Source organism: Mesoplodon bidens (assembly GCF_964165515.1).
Source record: "Mesoplodon bidens genome assembly, chromosome: 3".
Classification (NCBI taxonomy): Eukaryota; Metazoa; Chordata; class Mammalia; order Artiodactyla; family Ziphiidae; genus Mesoplodon; species Mesoplodon bidens.
The window spans coordinates 142,345,730-142,369,933 of record NC_138178.1 but is presented as its reverse complement, the minus strand read 5'-3'; the positions used below and the strand labels follow the sequence as shown (position 1 = coordinate 142,369,933).

Sequence of the window (24,204 nt, the reverse complement as noted above, 5' to 3'; positions counted from 1 at the left end):
CATAATTAGATGCTACATAGTGTAAGAGGCCAAAGAGCAAAGCCTAAAACATCTAAAAGGCAAACTAAATTTCCCACAGTATTTTAAGTCTTCAAAGAAATCCACCAAGTTCTTAATCAAAAGCATGGAAGATTTACGCCTGAGGAACAGGGAAGAAACAGAAGTGGGCTAAGTTTTACTAAAGCCATAATGCAGCCATGACCCAGCTCAATCCCTGATTGCACTGAATGAGATAATAAGCCCAGAGATAATATATCCCTAACAGAGGGAAACCTCTGTAACCTCCACACTACTTTTACACAATATTTTGTCAAAATATTTTGTCACAATATCTGACAAAAATAAAAATTACTAGACATGGAAAGAGTCAAAAAATGTGACCAATAATCCAAAGAAAAACAAAAGTTGATCAAAAGATGACCCAGATATCATCCAGGTATTAGCAGACAATATAATAGTTATATCAGAATAACTACTTAAAGAAGTTATAAAAAAACATGGACAAAGTAGATGAAAAATAAAGAATTTACAAAGAAATTTGAAATTATCAAAAAAAATGGACTAGATATTCCAGAATCAAAATATATATAAATTAGTATTGGGTGTTTAACATCAGAATGAATGCAGAAGAAGATAGATTAAATAAATTGGAATACAGTTAAAAAGAAAATATATAAAATGAAGTACAAAGACAAATCAGATTGCGACAGACACATAAAAGGCACATGAGACACCATAAAAGGAAATCTGCTAATATATGTAAGTGGAGTTCCAGGAGAAAAGAGAAAGGGTAGGGCTTCCCTGGTGACGCAGTGGTTGAGAGTCCGCCTGCCGATGCAGGGGGTACGGGTTTGTGCCCCAGTCTGGGAAGATCCCACATGCCGCGGAGCGGCTGGGCCCGTGAGCCATGGCCGCTGAGCCTGCGCGTCCGGAGCCTGTGCTCTGCAACGGGAGAGGCCACAGCAGTGAGAGGCCCGCATATCGAAAAAGAAAAAAAAGAAAAAAAAAAAAAAGAGAAAGAGTAGTGCAGAAGCAGTATTTAAAGAGATAATGGCTAAGGATTTTCTAAAACTGATAAAAGACATCAAATCTCAGAATTAAGCTCAGTGAATTTCAAACTGGATAAAAACAAATAAAGTCATATCTGTGCATTATGGTCAACTTGTATAACACCAAAGACAAAAATTAAAATGCAAAGTAGCCAAAGAAAAAGATACACTTCAATTAAAATTGCTGACTTCTCAACAAAAACTATGAAAGCTAGAAAACAACAGAATGACATATTTAAAGTGTGGTAAAAAATTACTGCCAAACTAAATTCTATGCTAGCAAAACTATCTCTCAAAACGAAATGTTTTTAAAAAGTCTTCAGAAAAAGAAAATCTAAGAGTTTATTGCCATCAAATCTGCACTACCAAAAATACTAAAGGATATTCTTCAGGCTGAATGGAAATGATAGGCATGGAAGAATTAAACTGCAGGAAGGAATAAACAACATTAAAAAGAATAAATATATACTTAATTATAAAGGAATATGACAATTTAAATCAAAATTATAAAAACATAATGTGCAGTTTATAACAGACATTGGGTTAAAATATATGGCAATAAAAAGACCAAAAGTGGATGTGGGGGAGGGGTGTTAAAGATTTAAGTAGGACAAAATTCTTGCACTGCTCTAGAAATGATAAAAATATTACTTTAAGATAGACTGCATTAAAAGGGTATATTTGATAGTATCTAGGGTAACCATTAAAAGAATAAAAATGTATAACTAAAACTATTATAATTGAGAAAACAGAATAACAATTTAAAAAACTGTTTAATCCAAAAGGAAACAGCAAAGAAAAAAATAAGAGATGAGACCAAAAGGGAGGAAAAAATAGCAATGTGGTAGACTTATACCCAGTAATTACATTAAATGTAAATGGATAAAACAACTGAATAAAAAGACAGAGATTAACAGACTGAACAAAAAAAACAACAAAATCCAATCCTATTCTTATAAGAAACACTTCAAATAGTTAAATCTGTTTAAATATATTTAATAAAAAACACATGAAGGTTAAAATTAAAAAGATGAAAGAAATGTCATGCAGACACTAACACAAAGAAAGTTAGTGTAGCAATATTAATACTGATACCAAATAAATAAGACTTTATAGCTAAAAAAGTATTATTAAAGACAAATGAGGTCATTAGAAAATAAGATATTCCTGTAGCAAATGAAATAGCTTTAGATGTATCAAAGAAAAGTTGACAGAGGTGAAAAGAAATAGATCTGTAACCACTGTTGGAGATTTTTAACATGGCTTTCTTGTTAGCTGACAGAACAAGCAGATTAAAAAAATAATTCTATATAAATTTAGAAAATACTAATAACACAGTTAACCAACCTAACTTAAATGACATGTGTAGAAGAGCATATCCAACAAGAGCAGAATACACATTTCTCTTAAAACATTCATCAACGTAAGTCATTTGCTGAGCCATTTAAAATTTCAAAGAACTGAAATGATACAGAATATAATTCTATCTGGTTGAAGAACACACTAGAAATCAAAGCCAAAAAGATAACAGAATAGTCCCACTTAGAAATTAAGCAACACACTCCTTTAACTGTGAGTTAAAGAACAACAAAAAAAAAATCACAAAAGAAATTTGAAAATAGTTTTAATTGAATAACAAAATAGGTCACTGTCAGAACTTGCAAGATGCAACTGTGCTCTCTAAAGCTGTGTTTACAGAGAAATTTACAGCTCTCCAGGTATATATAAGAAAAAAAGCAATGCTTAAAATCAATAATATAAAATTCTTTCTGAAAAAGCTTTAAAAAGAACAGGGAAACACACCCAGAGACTATAAGAAACAAATTATAAAACTAAGAGTAGAAATCAATAAAATAGAAACAGACATACAACAGGAGAAAAAAAACAACCAGAGATTCTTTGAAAAAGTAAATAAAATCAATAAACTCTTAGCAAGATAAAAGGAGAAAACACAAACAAATAAACAATATCAAGAATGAAAAAGGAAACAGTACTACAGATATTACAGGTCTGAAGAAGAAAAGTAAAAAGGAATTATGAACAACTTTATGCTACTTTTGAAAATCTTGATAAAATGGACACATTTCTTGAAAAACACATTTTACCAAAACTGACATAGGAAAAAATAGAAAATGTGAATGGTCCAATTTCTATTAAGAAGATCAAATCTAGAATTTAAAGTCTTCCCACATGTCTCCTGTCCTTTTCAAACCAAGTTCTGCCCACCCTGCAGCTAAAAAAAAAAAGACTGCAGGCCCAGACAGCGTCACTGAAATTCTAACAAAGATTTAAAATAGAATGAATACCAATTTCATACAAACCCTTCCAGAGAATAAAATTTTCCTGCATAAACTTAATACCAAAACCCAAAAGACATTATAAGAAGGAAATATTACAGGTAAACATGTCTTGTTAACATAAAAAAATCCACTAGCAAATCTAATACAGCAATATATGAAAAGGTTAATACAAATTCCAGGGAGAAAGCATCTGATTGTCAGACTGAGAAGGCTAGGAATCTTGACTAAAAATCTCACTAAGATATTCTAACATAGGGAAGGAGTATTTTCCATAAGGAAAAATAAGATATTCTTTTTTGAAAAATAAATTTATTTATTTATTATTTATTTTCTGGCTACATTGGGTCTTTTGTTGCTGTGCGGGGCCCTCTCTACTTGTGGCGAGCGGAGGGTACTCTTCATTGCAGTGCACGGGCTTCTCATTGCGGTGGCTTCTCTTGTTGCGGAGCTCGGGCTCTAGGCACGCGGCCTTCAGTAGTTGTGGCTCACGGGCTATAGAGCACAGGCTCAGTAGTTGTGGTGCATGGGCTTAGTTGCTCCACCGCATGTGGAATCTTCCCGGACCAGGGCTTGAACCCATGTCCCCTGCATTAGCAGGTGGATTCTTAACCACTGCACCACCAGGGAAGCCCAGATATTCTTGATAGCATAAGGAATAATGGATGCAGGGCTTCAAAACTAAAAGTAAAGAAGAATGGAAGGTTACAGCTAGATGCTCTACACACTCCAACCCATTCACTTGCTGTAGGAATACAAGCAGTATGCTCTTTATAAGCGAGATGAGCAATTATGGAGAAGACTGCCTACAGCAAATCCTCCAACCAACTAACAGGAACAAACACATCTCCAATTTCTAATACCAGTTTCTCAAAAAGAAGAAGTAAGATATGACCTGTGCAAAACCCTACCAGTCAGTCTCCTTTCTACCCATGTCAGGGTTTCATAATTTTGTTGCCTGAGACAAATTTTTCCACCATAAGATTCTTGCTTCAGCTCTAATCCAACTGAGGAGACTAGTACGTAGCTCAGAAAAACAGATAATTGTAAGCTAACTATACTTCCTTCGTGGTCTGTAAAATTTACAGTTTATAGCTAACATCTAAATTCCAGAAGAAATATTTTCTTTCTTGGACCAAACAAACAAACAAACCTTATTAAAAGGCCACAAAGTCACATTTGAATTTTTTAAAATTATGCTCCCCAAAATAAATGGAAATAGAATAAGGAATTAAGTTAAGAGGAAAGCTGTCAATTAAGCACTCTTTAAATGTTACAAGTTCTGCCCAGTTCTGACTTCTGTCACTGAGGTTCACTGCTCAAGGGGTTTCTGAACAAGGTTCAATAATTTTCCAGGTGTTTTCTGCTAAATTTCAACTCTGAGAGGCAGATTGGCAGGTTCAAATCCTAAAAAGAAAAGATTCTGTGAACTGATAGCAATTTCACATTACTAAAGGTTAAGACAAAACAAACATGAAAGATGAAAGGCATTCCTGTAGGGTGGCAGGCTTAAAAAGTGATGATTTCTAAGTTTTTAAAAGAAAGACTACTACATGTATACTCAACGTGCTGGCAATCAACAAATAAGAAAGGGATGTTTGGGGAAAGTCAAATAAAAGCATGATGGGAACATGGGAAAATAAGCAGATGTACCTTGGTACCAAAGCCAACAGATTAAATCATTAATTTAGGTCAGCATCACCTCGTGTCTAGATTAATACTGTATTTCCCAGTTAATTTCACTCCAGTCAAGTACATGGCCCAAATCCACCTGAAAATCTAAATCTTCCTCAACCGTTTTCACTACATCAATCCTCTGCTGAAAACCCAATTACGGTTCCCTATTATCTATCAGCCAAGCCTACACTAAACTCTGGCTGTTCAAGACCGCCATGATTTGACCTAATCTATTCAACATTACTTCTAGAGATGAGGAGAGTGGGTTAAATATGGCTACAAATTCTTTGCAGCTCCTACCTCTGTTCCCTGAATATGGAGTATCCCTTTGACTTGCAAAGACTAACAGAATGTGGCAGAAGTGACACTGTGCAACTTCTCATGCTTGGCCTCAAGAGGACTTGCAGTTTCTGCTCTTTCCCTCTTGGAACACTACAGCATAAGAAACCTGGGCTATCCTGCTAGAGTAGCCAGATAGAAGGGAACCAGTGATGGCCCCAGCTAACCACTGAACATGTGTTAGGTCATCTGGACTGACCAACCACGATGGAGCCACCAGATGGCTGCAGCCACATGAGTGACCCCATAAATAATTAGGAAAACAGCCCAGCTAAGGCCAACTGAAATTGAATAATCAGGAGCAAATAAATGTTCATTGGTTTAAGCCACTGTGTTTTTATTTTATATATACGCATATATATAAAACATTTTATGTTATATATAAAACCCCAATTTCTTAAAAAAATTCAGTAAGAAAACAAATAACTTAATTTTTAAAATAAGCAACAAATTTGAATAGATACTTCACCAAAGAAGATATATGAATAGCAAATAAGCACATGAAAAAAATGCTCATCATCGTTAATCATCACGTAAATGCAAACTGAAACTATGAGATAATACTACATATCTATTAAAACATAAAGTAAAAATAGCTGACAACAGCATGTGCTAGCAAAGATGAGAGCTATAACTCTCAAGCACTGTGGGTGGGACTGCAAAATGGTACAGGTACTCTGGAAAACATTTTGCACAGCTTCTTACATAAAGTTAAAATGCACTTTACATATGACCCAGCAATTCCACTCCTAGGTATTTACCCAAGAGAAATAAAAACTCACTTACACACAAAAACTTAAAGGGCAAATGTCTGTAACAGCTTTGTTCATAATTGCCAAAAAAATGGAAACACTAATAACATCTTTCAACTGGTGAATGCATTTAAAAACAAACAAGACTGATACATGCCTACTGTGGAATACTGCTCATCATTAAAAAAAATTTTTTTAATAAAATGAACTACCAATACACAAAGTAGCACTGATGAATCACAAGTATATTATGCTAAATGAAAAAAGCCAGACTCAAAAGGCTACCTACTGCATGATTCTATTTATATAACATTCTGGAACAGGAAACAAACTTAGGACAGAAAACAGATCAGTAGATGCCAGGGACAGAAGGTTAGAAGATAATTTAACTACAAAAGGGTACAACAGAATTCTGGGGGGAGAAAGAATTCTTCTATAATTTGATGGTAGTACTGGTTACATGACTATAAGGATTTGCCAAAATTCATAGACATGTATGCTAAAACAAGTGTATTTTACCATACAGAAATTATTCATCAATAAGGCAGAATTAAATATACATACAGATACACATGTACAGACAGAGATGCAGCAACCTCCCATACATCGTACTAAAACGTTTGCATCCCTCAGAGTAATGATTTTCAAATTATTTTCCTAAATTTGTAGTAGTATCAACAAAATTAGCAAACACTGGCTAGAGGGTTGGGTAAATGCTTTTAAAAATTATTGTCCTGAATCTTAAAAATTGTAGTTTCAGGCTTCTGGGTTACTTTCCAATTCGAATCCACATATCATATCTCAAAGAAATGACCTAGTTTTACAGACATCTGAATTAAGCCTTTATAGTCTACCTTCTGAACATACTTTCTTATAAGAAAAAGACACAGAAAAAAGATACAGAAAAGTATGAAATATTACAGTAAGGGGAAAAAAGAACACCAATGCCACTAGCGCCTCCACTGCTCTTCCTTTTATGCCAGGGGCTCTAAAATAATAATCTCTTTGAATAAAACACAAATAGCCCTACCAATAAAGTTGATGGAAAGGCCTGAAGAGGTTTTCTTCCCTAATTATTTACATATTTTCCTGAAATCATGTGTGTGTGCGTGTCTGTGTGTGTGTGCATGTCTCTGTGTGTGTGTGTGTGTGTGTGTGTGGGCTCATTTTCTCCATCTGTACTTTCAGATTGTATTTATGATGTTATAGAATGACATATTAAATGTCTCAGCTCTTAGAAGTTGTCTCTACATTTATAGTAGTTGAGAATTTAATTTTTTGCCAACATGAAAGACTATAAAGAAAGTGACTTCAGAGATCCAAAGATTATTTTGCAGAAGGAACAACTCATATTAAAGGCAAGCTTTCCTTCATGCAATAGAAGCAAATACTTGGCAGTCAGACAAGCCAAGTGAACTATCAATATTTAAGTTAAAATTAGGAAAAAAGTGAGCAATTTTTTATTAGCCTAAATTGTTAAGAGGCAATATGTTTTCAAGGAGTAAAATTCTCATAACGTAGAACAAGATCTTACTACAAAGCATACTCCAAAATCAACTACTCTTGCTGTTTTCCTACATGAGATGTTTAGTCGAGATTTCTGAATCATTTACGTCTCTCTGGTTTCTATTCAGAGAGGCAAAACCGTTCATCAGACCCCTGGCTTTCCACTCATACTGCCAGGATTCAAAGTAAGCTCCATCATTTGTGAGAAGTGTGACCTAGGGAAAAATTAAATCACTTAATATCCCATTGATTCCTCATCTGTAAAATGGTTATGAAAACAGAACCAGCATCCCATAAGGAAGCTGTGGAATTCAATGAGATAATCCATGCAAAGTCCTTGGCACAGTATCTGGCACTTAACAAACCCTCAATAAATGATAGCTATGATTACTAACCTCCAAATTATCAATCTTTGGTTCCCATAACAATGATTAAGACTCTACTGAAAGACCACTCTCTCCATGATCCTTCCTCTCTGGCTCTCCCCAAAAAGAAAATAAAATGATACACAAATTCAAGAAGTTAGCTGTCCACTTTCTAATTCCTGCGTACTTTGTATTTTGCTGAATGGCACTACTACTCCTACAAATGACAGGCCTGATGTTTCATTCATTGAAACAGTAAAACTCTTAATACCTAGCACAGCCTTCCACAGAACATAAAGAGATCAAAATGATATCATGGTGAAAAAAAGTTATGGAACTAAACAAAAGGAAAGAACTGAGTTCTAAATAAAGAGTTGAAAGGCAGTGAGGGAAGGGAGGCTCCAAGGGTGTATGGCACTGCCAACTACATTCTTTCGTCACAGAAGGCTCCTCGGCCTCCACATAACAGCTCTCTCCCCTTCTCCTTCTCCAACTACTCTGAAAGTTCTATGCACAACAGAACGTTTCCAGTTTCGACTCCTCAATGTATATTTTTCTCAAAAAGAAATGAATTTGTGTTTTTCTACACTAACTTCCTTTAGAGTCAATTACCACCTCTAGACGACTCTCACCTCTTCATCTTCTCAAATCTCCGACCTCTGTTTTGAGAGACAGCAAGCACTACGTATACAGTCACCTTCATATTTAAGTATGAGGAATTAGAAGATACTAGATAATTTCTAAATTGAATAACTTTGAAAACAAATATAGACTATCTATTTAACACTATGTTCACTTGCTTCTGAAAATAAAAGGCTTTGTTTTTCCCAATAGTTGATGACTTCTAACGCATACATGTCACTTTTTTTTTTTTTTTGCCGCACCACGGCTTGTGGGATCTTAGTTCCCTGACCAGGGATTGGACCCAGGCCCCTGGCAGTGAAAGCACAGGGTCCTAACCACTGGACTGCCGGGGAATTCCCCATGTCACATTTTTAATAGACTGGAAGTAGCAATTATAATAATTCTCTAGATTCCAGATACAGTTGTTTTATTTAAGAATGAACGTTTTCATTTAGTAAGTTATAGTTAGACTAACTCAGCCTCTCAATTATTATGTGTTTGTTATAGTCCATGATGAAAATTTTAATATGTACTACTTTAAATCATACAAAGTTCATATTTATCAAAATTATCAAAATGCTGAAGATAATTTTAAACAAAATATAAGTAAATTAAACGGCATAGTTTTTCTATATTAAAATTCATATGCAAAATAAGATTTGCCATTATAGAGTAACTCTATGTTAAATACATAGAGATATCGTTAGCACAAAAAGTACCTTACTATTTAAATTTTTGCAAAAATAGCAGTTTACAGAAATCATTAAGAATTTTTTAATAGCTGACTGAAGCCTTGCACCTAAAAACAAAGTACAATATTTCACCATTCTTCCCTCAGTTTTTTAGAACCTACCGGAGAGATTCAGCCATTCGTCTCAAGTCTTCATTTTGCTGTTTTAAGCGTTCAAGCTTTGCCAAAATCTTGGACAGTTCTCGGCTAGAGTGATCAGGGTGGTCATTATCTCGTACCAAGTGACCACCTATATAAAATAGCAAGGTCCCCCAGGCAAAAAGAATGAGCATAATCCAACGCCAGGAACCAGTCCATGGCCGCATTTTCAGAGTTTCAGCTCACTCTCCTGGGTTCCTGGAACTCAAGGAATTGAAAACATCGTCACTCTGTTTCTAGCGAGTGCAAAGGTAGTAGCCTTCTGTTCTTTCAACACATGATGCTTCAGACAAATTAGTCTCTCTGGTAGTCCTGTGGTGACTCTTTCCAAGAGATCCTCCTGGTGGTATGAGTAGGAAGCTTTATTGTCCTGTGCTTCATGGACGCTACATGCTGTGGAAAGAATAAGAAATGTATTTAAATTATTTAGGATATGTAAAATGGCATATGCTGAGATTCATGGAGTTAAAAGAACCATATTGGTGTTGACTAGCCAACAGGCTGGCAAATAATGTAATTGCCTAAAGTAAGTAAAAAGCAAAAGCTTTTAGGTCTGCATATTAAATCAAGGCTGTACCAGATACATTAATTAGCTCTAAGCCTGAAAGTCCTCCAAATGCCGTCATCACTTTTCCTTCTAACAACACTGTGCAACAGCACATATACAGAGATTAAAAGATTGTATCTTTGAAAAACCACTCAAAACCAAACAAAATGTACTCAACTACATATTCTGGGCTAATGTTTCCATTATCTCAAACTGAAACATGTTCTCTGCATGAGTGAATTCATTCTTACAAAATCTCAACTCCACCCCCCTCCATCTCACTGCTCAGCTGCCATTACACCACTTAACTCTGCAGGTGACAGGCATATTGTCACTTTTAGGAAAAGTTCTAAAAGTGGCATGTATATTAGCCAAGCAAAGGCTATCACAGCCATTAAGCAGCTGGCAACCACTCCAAACATCACAAGCAAAGGTTCATATGGATTATGGTAGATTATTCCTTTCTCAAATTTATTTAAAAATACCAACAATTGCAATAGAAGTCTAATACCAGTTAAATCTTAGTTATGGAGCATCTTAAACTACAAAATGGATATGCTTTCTCAGGCTTGGTTATTGGTTTCATTTGTCACTTCTCCATCATTAGGCTTAGAATTTCCTTTGAAAACAAAACAATTTTCTCACCAAGGAGAAAATTTGTAGGCAAAGATGTAACTTTAATGCCATTTGATAATTCTAGAGCTAGATAAGAAAAGTCTTATCTCCAGGCATAGAGTTCCTTATAAAAGAGAAGAAAAGAAATAGTTTCTATATACAAAACTGAATGTGATGGGTATTTAACCACTAATAAAACAGTTATGAAAGACTAGATAGAAAGGTTGGAGAAGAAGTTTCAAAAATTAGAGCACAGGACTACTATTATCCTCCTTTTGAACCTCAAATTTCAAATGCTTTTAAATGGCCAAGTATTCAAAGAAAAGAAAATCTCTTCAAAGGAGTGACCCAGAAACATTCTACTTCCTTCCCATTTATTCCTACACTATTTTCCTCATTGTTTCTGGTTTATGCTGACTAAACAAATGAAAAAAATTGTACTCACTGAGAATGTTAGAAAGCCAAATAAAGTAATAATCCAAAGAAAACTTGGTGTTTTGTCTTTTGTTTTAATATCTATTCTTAAGTCTAATGAGAACATTCTTTTTATTGACTCCACTGTTCATTCTGTCTCTTTCTCAAAATCCTTTCTCAAAACCCTATTCCTCTAATTTCATGTAACCCCATCTATTCACTAAACATAAGAATAATTAAAGTCTATTCAACATCTCAGGTATTCAACATCTCACAAGATCCAGTCGTGTGAGGTCTACTTTTTATATTATATAGAAAAAATGCAGACATTCAGGGATTCTTGGTTAAAAAACAAATTAAAAAATCCACTCTGATGGTCTAAGGGATGGATTTAATTCAGTAAGTCAACAAAAGAAGTATTAACATTTGAGTTAATAATACTGTTTGTGACAACACATGCAACCCTGTAAAACGTTGTCATACCATATGCTGAACCTATAATGTATCCTAGTTGATTCTAAGCTACACTAGTAAGATATTAGAAATGTTTAATCTTTCCCTTCATAGAAAAAGTTAACTTAGACAAGTGTGAAAAAAAAAAGACAAGTGTGATAAACAAAAGTACAGGGAGTTTTCTAAACAAAAATCATTTCAATAACAAATAAGAAAAAGTTGTTCTGTAACATTTTACTTAGAATTATAACAAAGAAATTATCATTAATATTCAAAGCCAGCAAAAGTATAATATAATTTGAACAGAAACAAGTTTAGAGAAACATAAATTTTGTTATACCAAGTGCTTTGGGTTTTTATAAACCACCATCAAAAGTATCCAAGATATTAAATTACTATATTTTGCAGCAATATTGATAATGCATGAGTTATAAAGCAAGAAATTATTGTAGCAGCAAAACATGGTCATTTTCTTAATTAATAGCATCATTTTAACTCTGTCTTTAGAGAGAATATTTCCCTAAATTTTGTTGTTCTTAAAACAATATTTTTAAAGGGATCAACGAAAATAAGCCAAGCTGAAAACCAAGTAGTTTTCTATGTAATTTTCCTTAGCATGGTTTAAAAGAGCAGGTATAGAATTTCTTCCTTATCCATAATGAATGCCTGTTTACTTACTTACTTACCTATTATGCTTACTGTTTATTTTTGAACCATGCCTGCTAAAATGTAAACTTCATGATTTTTGGCCATTTTGTTCACTGACGTATCCAAAGTACTTAGAGCAGTGTTTACAACTTAGTAATAAATATTTTTTAATAAATAAGTGAATGAGTTGAGTGAAGGATGTCATAATGGCATATGACATGACACAGAATCTGAGAACTTATCAGCTTCAACTGCATTTTATGCCCCACTTAAGAAAGCAAATACAAATGTAGAATGTGAGACAGTGCTATTATAAGGAAAATAAAACCATTCAAAACTTTAGGATTTATTATTATCAACATATATTTTATAAGACAGCCTCAAATTATTAAAATAAACTGGTCTAAAAGGCCAATAAGATCAGCAATCTTATGGTTACCCTTCAGCCATGAGAAAATAATTCTCTATGTCGTATTTTCCTCATCTAGAAGATTCACTTTGCAAAAACAATGGGATAACTGAAGGAAGTACATACAGCCTGTGATATGAAAGCCACTCAATTTATTTCTGAATGAATTTATTAGTGAAAGTACTTCAAATTTATTAGTAAAAATATTTCAACATTAACTACATGAGCTAATTTCTGACTAAAATTTATATAGTAGTATTTGCTAAGATTTCTTCTGAGTAGGTTGTTTTCTTTTCAAGTATTTACAAATTCATTCCTGTTTGAGATTCACATACTACCCTTCATCTGCAGAACAGTAAATGGACTGAAATGTGTCAGGTTTCCTTCTGCAAATTTATTTAATTAGCAATACCACTTTTTTAAAGTAATAGGTATTTAAATGATTCATTTCTTTTGGTATTTACAGAGACTCTTTGGGTTATATTGTTTAATGTCTCTGAAACAAAAAAAATATGTAAAAAAATATGTAATTTTTCTTTCTTGAATCTGGAATCTAAAGTACATCATCAGTAAGATCAGGAGCTTTAATGGAGTTATTATGAGGCTTACATGAATAAAGCATTTACAAGGCTTGGCACATAAGAGGTGCCCAATAAAAGGTAATTATATTTTAATGCTGACAAAATATGCAGATTAAAAATATGGGTGCTAGAATCAGCAAAGTCTGAACTAGAGCCTTGGTTCTGCTATATCATAGTTAGGTAACCTCACTGAGCTTCAATTTCCTTATATGTAAAATGGATATATTACATACTACCTCTCCCACCAAATACTGGGAGAGGCTTAAATAAAATCATCTGTGGGAAGCACTTAGCACACCAGTGGCAAACTGTTATTATGTCATACATATTAATACTGTAACATTATTTTAAGACACAATTATAATATTTTATATAATTTATATACCATATGTTATTATAGGCAGTTTCTAAAATGGCTGTCAATGATCCCTGTGTCCCATATTCGTGCTGTTATGTAATCTCCTCCTCCAAGTGTGGGCTGGACCTAGTGACTTACTTATATACAACAGAAGACAGCGAAAATGATAGGATTTCACTTCTGAGATAAGGTTACAAGAGATATAAGCTACCACACTGTGAGCTGCCCTATGAAGAGGCCCATGTGGAAAGGAACTGATTCCTGCCAACAACCATGTGAGTGAACTTGGAAATGGATCCTCCATCAGTCAAGCCTGGACCACGCCACTGTACCTTGGTTCACATTTTAATTTCAGGTTTTTGAAAGACCCTGAGCCAGAAGACCCAGCTAAGCCATGGCCCAATTCCAGACCAACAGATAACAAATGTTTTTTAAGCTACTTAGTCTTAGGGTAATTTGTTATGCAGCAATAGATAATACACATGTCTAGTTCCCTACTAGGCTGAGTACCTGGTCTTCAATTCATGTATTATTCTGTCTGTCCCCAGCAAGCTGTACAAAGTCTGGGGCACAGAGTAGGCATCCAAGATGCAGGACAGAAATGAATCTTAATTACAGTTTCTTAATATCCTGCTAATATCTCTTACAAATACTATAAAAACTAAACTCAATTTATAGCAAATAAGAGATTTGGTAAAAGTATAATTATTAGTTATATATTATACCAAAAGTCTGAAAGCATTTCTATTAATGTTTACTAAACAGACTTCCACTTCTAACCATGAAAGAATAACTGGTATTAGATTTGTCCTCACATATAAACTAGAAAAGTCACATATTCTTTGTTTTTTTCTTGTTTCTTGTTTCTTTACAACCCTTTAAAAATGTAAAATCCATTCTTAGCTCAAGGGCTGTAGCCCAGATCTGCTCATGAGACCAGTCTAATGACTCCAGTCACAGAATAAAGGCCATGCTAACAAGATCCATAACAAAACTTAAAAACAAGCTACAAAAACAAGCTAAAGGTGATCCAAAAGTAAATTAATGCCTATCAAAATAAACTCAACATTCTTTAAAGAAAGACAATAACATACAGATACTCAACAATATAAAGTTCACACTGTCCAGCAACTAATCAAAACTTACAAAGAACATGGAAAGAGATCATCCGGTGATGCAGGCATCCAAAAACCTGCTAAAGGCTAAGGGTGGACGAGAATACAGAGCAAACCCTCCACTCCAAGCCCCAAACCAAGAATAAGGCAGCAGTAGTCCACTACCTCAGGAGTTTTAAGTCTCTGCAAAAACAAGACAGACAAAATTTCTGCCCTCAAGAGGTAATATTCTAGTGGATTCTAATCACAAAGGGAAGTCACTAAAACAAGCCCCAGAAAAGCCTCTTCTTGCAACAACTAACATTCTGAGTAATTCAGTAGAAATCAAATATAAACTATATCACCTAATTACTTTCTTAGAAATAGTGTAATCATTCTATTAGAAGCAACAACCATGACAACAAAATGCAGTACCATTTACAACACTATCAAACTGACTTTTCTTATACCTAACATATAAGAAAATGACCAATAGCTACTTCTTTTAGCATCTGACTATGCGAAAATGATATTTCCAAGAATCACATTCAAGTGGCTTCACTTTAATGCTAAGGCCAAAAGATGGAATCTGTGACAACGTGCTACAGAATCAAATGACTAAGAGCCTGACCTGTTCTGCTGTGAACCATGTTCATTAGAAGATTGTCCTCTAAACTTAAAACTAATTCAGTACTTATTTAAGTAATATAGATATGTATACCCTATGCAAAGGGAAATATAGCATTATATGTCAAATATTTGCATAAACATTCCCTTTGATGAGAAACTCAACTAGCAGGAATTTATGCATTTTAACACATGAACAAAACATATCACAAGGGTATTCATTACAACGCTGTTTGCAATAGTTCCAAACTGGAAAAAACATAATTGCCCATCAATAGAAACATGGTTGAAGAAATTATGAATTACTTTTCCAGAAATATGTATTTTTTAACTATGATGCCAACAAGTAGGAAAATGTGGCCCATAACTAAGAAGAAAATCAGTCAATTTAAAACAGACCCAGAAGACAGAGATGATGATAATAGCAGATAAGGACACTAAAACAATTACTACAAATATGTGTTAGGATTTAAGTGTTTAAAAATGAATACATTGATTAAAAGAAATAAAAAATAACAAAAAGGCAACATCTATAATTTTTTAAAAATCTAAAAATTAAAAATTCTCTGGAAATGATTAATAGCAAATTAGATACTGCAGAGGAAAAGTTAGGTGAATTTGAAGACAAATAGAAAATATCCTGATCACAAGAAAAAAATTACAACTATATATGGTGACATGTTAACTAGATTTATTATAGTGATAATTTAACTATATATATATATATATATATATATATATATATCAAATCACTGTGTTTTACACTTGAAACTAATATATGTCAACTTAGAAAAATTACCCCAAAAGAAAATTATCCAGGAAGAAAAAAATCTGAAGGAGGTTTGATAAAAAAGTAAATTTTTAAAGCAACCACTGTTTACAGCACTTCAGATATTACAGTGTTCGACAGCTTTCAGCACAGTCACAGCACATTACAGTAAGTATCATCGTGAACTAAAAACTGTTCAGGAGCTAAAACTCTAATAAAAGTCACCCATCAACATTAGCAAGAAAACAATTTACATTAATCAGCTTTGGAAATGTACCGGCATTCCCCATTTTAGCATTCAGCTTGAAAAAGGACTTCTCAGAACAAAACCTGTCTCAAACCTGAAGTAATGTACATTGAAAACTAGCTTAGTCACAGGCATATAAAGAATTTCCAAAGTATTTTAAAATACAAATAAAACCATAATTTGGAGGAGAAGATTAGTCACGGTGGGGTGGGGGAGAATACATAGGGGTTAAAAAGAGTTTCAGGGGGCTTCTTATTGGAAAAAAATACAAGCAAGTGGGCAATGGAATAACATCTTTAAAAGTGCTGAAATAAAAAAAACACGGCAAAACTACACTTTGTTATCCATTGTAAATACCTTCAAAAACAAGAGCAGGTTTCTGTAAGTTTTCATTTAACTTGGGTAAATACCTAGGATTGGGATTGCTGGGTCATATGGAAAACATACACTTATAATAAGGAAAGGTCAAACAGTATTCCAAAGAAGCTGCATCATCCTGAATTGTTACCAGGAACAAATGAGTGTTCCTGTTGCTCTACAATTTCTCCAGCATTTGGTATCTTCAATTTTTTTTAAAGCAATTCTGATAGTTGTGTAGTGGTTCAATCTGGTTTCCATTTGCATTCAATTTCTCTAATAACAAATGACATTAAGCATGTGATCATCTATTCATGTGCTTATGTGCCAACCATACAGCTTCTCTGGTGAAATGTCTATTGAGATGTTTTGTCCATTTCTATATTACATCGTTTACTTTTGAGATTTAAGAGTTCTTTATATATTCTTGATACATGTCTATAATCAGATGTATGACTTTTCAAATATTTTTTCCCACTCTGTGACTTGCCTTTGCATTCTCTTAACAGTGTCTTGCATAGAGAAAAAAATTAATTTTTTGACAGAATATAAAAAAAATATAATGTTTTTAAATAGATTTGGGTTTTTTTAATAGTGGTTTGAGTATTATATCTAAAAATTCAATGTCAATCCAAGGTCACATATATTTTCTCCTACATTTGCCTTAAGAAGTTTTAGTTTTAGGTTTCAAAGTTAAAAATACACTTGCCCAGGATTCCCGCTCCTACCTAGGTATCATCTCAAGAAAAATGAAAGCTCATGTTCCCACAAAAACTGATACACAAATGTTTATAGCAGCTTTATATATAGACAAAAATTGGAGGAAAAATCAACATGGTCTTCAACAGGTGAATGAGAACATTCATTTATCAAAACAAATGATCATGTATCAAAAACAAAGGACTACTACTCAGCAATAAAAAGGAACAAACTATTGGCGCACTCAACAAAATCGGTGAACCTTAAAAGAGCCCAGAGATAAATCCACACACATATGGTCACCTTATCTTTGAGAAAAGAGGCAAGAATATACAATGGAGAAAAGATAGCCTCTTCAATAAGTGGTGCTGGGACAGCTACATGTAAAAGAATGAAATTAGAACACTCCCTAATACCATAAACAAAAATAAACTCAAAATGAATTAAAGACCTAAATATAAGGCCAGACACTATAAAACTCTTAGAGGAAAACATAAGCAGAACACTCTATGACATAAATCACAGCAAGATACTTTTTGACCCACCTCCTAGAGTAACGGAATTAAAAACAAAAATAAACAAATGGGATCTAATGAAACTTAAAAGCTTTTGCACAGCAAAGGAAACCATAAACAAGACGAAAAGACAACCCTCAGAATGGGAGAAAATATTTGAAAATGAAGCAACTGACAAAGGATTAAACTCCAAAATATACAAGCAGCTCATGCAGCTCAATATCAAAAAAACAAACAACTCAATCCAAAAATGGGCAGAAGACCTAAATAGACATTTCTCCAAAGAAGATATAGATTGCCAACAAACACATGAAAGGTTGCTCAACATCACTAATCATTAGAGAAATGCAAATCAAAACTACAATGAGGTATCACCCCACACTGGTTAGAATGGCCATCATCAAAAACTCCACAAACAATAAATGCTGGAGAGGGTGTGGAGAAAAGGGAACTCTCTTGCACTGTTGGTGGGAATGCAAATTGATAGAGCCACTATGGAGAACAGTATGGAGGTTCCTTAAAAACTAAAAATAGAACTACCATATGACCCAGCAATCCCACTACTGGGCATGTACCCTGAGAAAACCATAATTCAAAAAGAATCATGTGGGCTTCCCTGGTGGCACAGTGGTTGAGAGTCCAGTTCATGCCCTGGTCTGGGAAGATCGCACATGCCGTGGAGCGGCTGGGCTCATGAGCCATGGCCGCTGAGCCTGTGCATCCGGAGCCTGTGCTCCGCAACGGGAGAGGCCACAACAGTGAGAGACCCGCGTACCACAAAAGAAAAAAAAAAAGAGAGAATCATGTACCACAATGTTCACTGCAGCTCTACTTACAATAGCCAGGACATGGAAGCAACCTAAGTGTCCATGGACAGATGAATGGATAAAGAAGATGTGGCACATATATACAATGGAATATTACTCAGCCATAAAAAGAAACGAAATTGAGTTATTTGTAGTGTGGTGGATGGGCCTAGAGACTGTCATACAGAGTGAAGTGAGTCAGAAAGAGAAAAAAAAATACCATATGCTAACATATATATATGGAAACTAAAAAAAAAAAAAGGTTCTGAAGAACCTAGTGGCAGGACAGGAATAAAGACGCAGACGCAGAGAATGGACTTGAGGACACGGGGAGGGGAAGGGCAAGCTGGGATGAAGTGAGAGAGTGGCAAGGACATACATACACTACCAAATGCAAAACAGATAGCTAGTGAGAAGCAGCCGCATAACACAGGGAGATCAGCTTGGTGCTTTGTGTCCACCTAGAGGGGTGGGATAGGGAGGATGGGAGGGAGACATAAGAGGGCGGAGATATGGGGATACATGTATATGTATAACTGACTCACTCTGTTATAAAGCAGAAGCTAACACACCATTGTAAAGCAATTATACTCCAATAAAGATGTTTAAAAAATAAATAAATAAAATAAAAGTAAAAATAGAACTACCACATGACCCCACAATCCCACTACTTGGAATCTACCCTGAGAAAACCATAAGTCAAAAAGAGTCATGCACCACAATGTTCACTGAAGCACTATTTACAATAGCCAGGACATGGAAGCAACCTAGGTGTCCATCGACAGATGAATGGATAAAGAAGATGTGGCACATATATACAACGGAATATTACTCAGCCATAAAAAGAAATGAAATTGAGGTATCTGTAGTGAGGTGGAAGGACCTAGAGACTGTCACACAGTGTGAAGTAAGTCAGAAAGAGAAAAAGAAATACCATATGCTAACACTTATATATGGAACCTAAAAAAAAATTTTTTTTTTTTTCTGAAGAACCTAGGAGCAGGACAGGAATAAAGATGCAGATGTAGAGAATGGACATGAGGACATGGGGAGGGGGAAGGGTAAGCTGAGACAAAGTCAGAGAGTGGCACTGACATATATATACTACCAAATGTAAAATAGATAGCTAGTGGGAAGCAGTCGCATAGCACAGGGAGATCAGCTTGGTACTTTGTGACCACCCAGAGGGGTAGGATAGGGAGAGTGGGAGGGAGATGCAAGAGGGAAGGGATATGGGGATATATGTAAACATATAGCTGATTCACTTTGTTATACAGCAGAAACTAACACAACATTGTAAAGCAATTATACTCCAATGAAGATGTTAAAAAAAAAAAAAGGGTGAATCTTAAATGCATTTTGCTAGGTGAAGAAAGCTAGAATCAAAAGATATATATTGTGTAATTCACTTATCTAACATTATGGCAAAAGGAAAACTACAGGGTGAAAAAATAGATCAGCAGTTGCCAAGGACTGAAGCTGCAAGGAAGGGCTGATTAACCAAGGGGCTCCAGGGAAAATTTTTACACTGATGAAACAACTCTAGATGGTACTGAAGAAGGGCACATTATCTCTGTGGTATTCAACCCACAAACCCATAATTCCAGTCTAAAAATTAGAAAAATACCAAAAAATCCCAAACTGAGGGTCATCCAACAAAATACCTGACCCAAATATACTCTTCAAAACTATCAAGGTCATAAAAAACATGAAACAACGAAGAAACTGTCACAGATTAGAGAAGACTAAGGAGACATGGTATCTAGGATTAGATCTTGGAAGAGAAAAGGGACACTGTGGAGAAACTGGTGAAATCCAAATACAGTGTGTAGTTTAGTAAATAATATTGCACCCTGTTAATTTATTACTTTTGACAAATGTACCAGGCTATGTAAGATGTTAACATTAGGAGAACCTGGGCAAAAAGTATATGAAAACTCTCTGTACTTTCTTTGCAAAGTTTCTGTAATTCTAAAATTATTCCAAAATAAAAAGCTTTTAAATGATAAAGGCAAAATAAATACATTTTCAGAAAACAAATGCTGAAAGAACTTGTTGCCAACAGATACACTCTACAAGATATATTTAAAGGGATGCTTTTCAGGCTTAAAGAAAATAATTGTGGATGGAAACTTGAATGTAAACAGTGAACAAATTTATGAGCAGGTATAAGTGAAACTTTTTCTCATTTTTAATTTCTTTTAAAATAAATTTGATTCAAAAAACAAAATACATTTGATTCTTTAAAACTAAAATAACAAATACTATAGGGTTTGTAACAATGTCATAAGATGTATGACAGGCAGAAAAAAGGATATGGTTTTTTATTTTTTAATTTTAAAAAAAAATTTAAAAATTGATTTCTTTATTTTGGGCTACATTGGGTCTTCATTGCTGCATGCACGCTTTCTCTAGCTGCGGCACGCGGGCTTCTCATTGCGGTGGCTTCTCTTGTGGAGTACGGGCTCTAGGTGCGTGGGCTTCAATAGTTGTGGCACACAGGCTCAGTAGTTGTGGCTCGCAGGCTCTAGAGCACAAGCTCAGTAGTTGTGGCGCCCAGGCCTAGTTACTCTGCAGCATGTGGGATCTCCCCGGACCAGGGATCGAACCCATGTCCCCTGCATTGGCAGGCGGATTCTTAACCACTGCACCACTAGGGAAGTCCCAAGAAAATGGTTTTTAAGTCCCTCCGTTATACTTCAAGAAGTGTGAAAGTATTTGAAAGTTTGGTGAAATAGGTAAAAGCTTCACATCGTAAATTCTATCAATGAAATATAAAACAGATAAACAATAGAGGAAAAAAAATCAATGAAACTAAAAACAAATTCCTTGAAAAGATCGATAAAATTGATAATATTCTAGATGAATTAATCAATGGGAAAAAAAGAAGACATAAGCTGACAATATAAGGAATGAAAGAGAAAGCATCACTACAGATGCTACAAAAGAATAGTAAGGAAATATTATAAACAACTTTGGGTCAATAAATATGAAACCAGACCTGAAATGGATAAATTTCTTAAAATAAACTGCCAATGCTCTATCAAGAAGGAATAAATAACCTGAATAGCCATAGAGCCTTATATCTATTAAAGATGATGAATGTGTATTAATAAACCTTCCCACAAAGAAAACTCTAGGCCCACCTGGCTTTATGTGTGAATTCCACCAAATATTTATAGAAGACACAACAGCCACTTTATTAATGAATCAAAAATTTGAAAAAATCCAAGTGTCTAACCAACAGCTAAATGGATAAATAAATGTAACACATTCATATAAATGGAATATTTTCAGTAGGAAACAGGAATAAACTACTGATTTACACAACATGGATGAATCTCTAAAACATGCCTGGCAAAAGATGTCAGGAACAAAAAAAGAATACACATTTATATGAAGCTCTAGAACAGAGAAGCTAACATATAGTGACTAAAATCAGACCACTGATTGCCAGGGAACAAGCAGACAACTGATTAAAAAGGGGAATGACAGTTATAAAAAGGTATAGATTTAAGAAAAATCATCTAAGTGTACACTTAATATATGTACATTTTATTGATGTAAGTTATGCTTCAATAAAGTTGAAAAATAATAACAGAAAATTTAAACTATCTCCATTTTGTGAATATAATTGAAAATGTCAATAATTGAAGGATGCCAATTCATTAAATGGCCAAATTATGTGCTTGCATTTTGAATTTCAATGAGACATTTTCTTCAGCAAAATCATCATTGTACATTCCTACTTTTAATGAAAAAATCAGAAGTAATTATTCTACACATATGATCAACTTCAATCCAAATGTTAATGTGAAAATTTTAATTTTTTACATATTTCAAAGACAGTGAGAATCAACTAAAATAACTAGTAATATAATTAACAAACTATACTGAAATTTTTCTGAATCTTCTTTGTAGCTTTTTTCTCAAAGTGAAAGAAAGCATCATAAATATTCAAATAATAATGATTCCTTAGATTATAATAAATATCTACTATAGTTTAGAGAGTTATCATCTTTAGAAGAATTTTTTAACAACTGGAAAGAATAAAAAGCAAATCATTGTTACAGAGTGCTTCTTAAAGTAATTCAATGTAACAGAATAAACTGAAAATTTCAACAGAAAAATAATTTATTCGGCAAATTTAATGAATGACTACTATAATGTAGCAAAGGTTAAACATGACTGTTATATTTTAAAGGCATCAGGTTGATAAAGAGAAATATAAATGAAACTTTTAGAGAAAAACTACTTATCAATTACAAAGTACAAATATTTAAAGAGCCCTATGCATATATAATTCAAGTCAATTCTAAATTGATAGAGGTCCAAGACTATATATTTAAATATCTTCTCAACTGATCTCAGTTCACTTTCAAATTAAGTACTGTTAAAGAACTTATTTAAAATCTTTCTTACTGTCCAGCCTCCATATATGGGTAAAGGGCAGTAATAAAATTGTGTTTATTAATTTAAGAAAGAAGTAGGAAAAAGCAAGTAAAAACAGTGTCATAAATTAAGATGGTCCTTTCATGCTGGTTGAAATCAACTCATTTATATAAAAGCAATTGGCAAAATAACTAAACTGGTATGTGGAATGAAGGGAGCAAGGCAGGGGAGGAAGGAAAGAGAGAAAGTGAGGGAAGGGAAAAGCATGGAAGGGAAAAAGAGGCAAGGGCAGGAGAGGAAAGAAAAGGAAATTTTCATATAGCCCCTGCCAAGATTATAAAATTCAATTTTCATTCATTACTTACAGAGTCATCTATCATACTCTCATAGTATGCTTATCAGTAAGGTCACAGTATATACACATAGGAACTTAAAATGCCAGGTATCCTGACTACATGAGCACAAAATATTAATTCACTGAAACCAGCCAATATCTTAGAAATTAATCTTCCTAGCTATGAAGTACAAACACATAACCACATTTATGAGGTTTCTATCAGGAGCATCTCACTCACCTTAACTCAAGATAACACACCAGGTTGTGTTTACTGATGCAATTAATTTCTATTATTCAAATGGATCCAGAAATCTGGCCTTTGCATCTGTACCTTCCACCTTAAATAAATCAATACTGCTGAAAAGTGGGAACACTAACAAATTCAGATAAAATGTATATCTTACCATTTCATCTGGTTATGAAGTATATACATAATATACACTCAGTAGTAGAAAGAGCAACCATTTCAAATCAATCACTGGCTATAAATATATGGGCAGTTTACCAAACTACAAAATGGTCACTTCACTTAATTGTGAAGATCACATTAAATAATATAAGTAAAAGTGGTTTAGAAACTGTAACACAATTTATAAACATTGTTACTATTATCTTTCCCTTGCCATCAGAAACTAGGTATATCAGCCTTCTGCCAGTTTTTAGACTACGTCAAGTTCTTAACCTATCATGGGGCCTTCATTCTTGCTGTTCCTTCTACCTGAGCTGAAATCCCTTTGGCTTATTCTTATAATTCAAACCTCTACTTAAATGTCACCTCTTTTCAGGGACAGTCCATGACAACATGTATCAATTAGGACATGCTAGGACACACATATGA

General features: G+C 34.2%; 1 protein-coding gene across 10 annotated transcripts in view; it reads right to left on the bottom strand.

The window, feature by feature from the left end:
- Positions 1 to 24,204, bottom strand: part of FUT8 (fucosyltransferase 8) — a 352,458-nt gene that overhangs the window by 167,564 nt on the left and 160,690 nt on the right. For all 10 annotated transcript variants that reach the window (XM_081229288.1, XM_081229292.1, XM_081229290.1 and 7 more), the window contains one exon: positions 9,463 to 9,891. In XM_081229288.1, coding sequence (XP_081085414.1) covers positions 9,463 to 9,665 — 203 coding nt within the window. In that variant the 5' untranslated portion in view covers positions 9,666 to 9,891. The remainder of the gene's footprint in view (positions 1 to 9,462; positions 9,892 to 24,204) is intronic.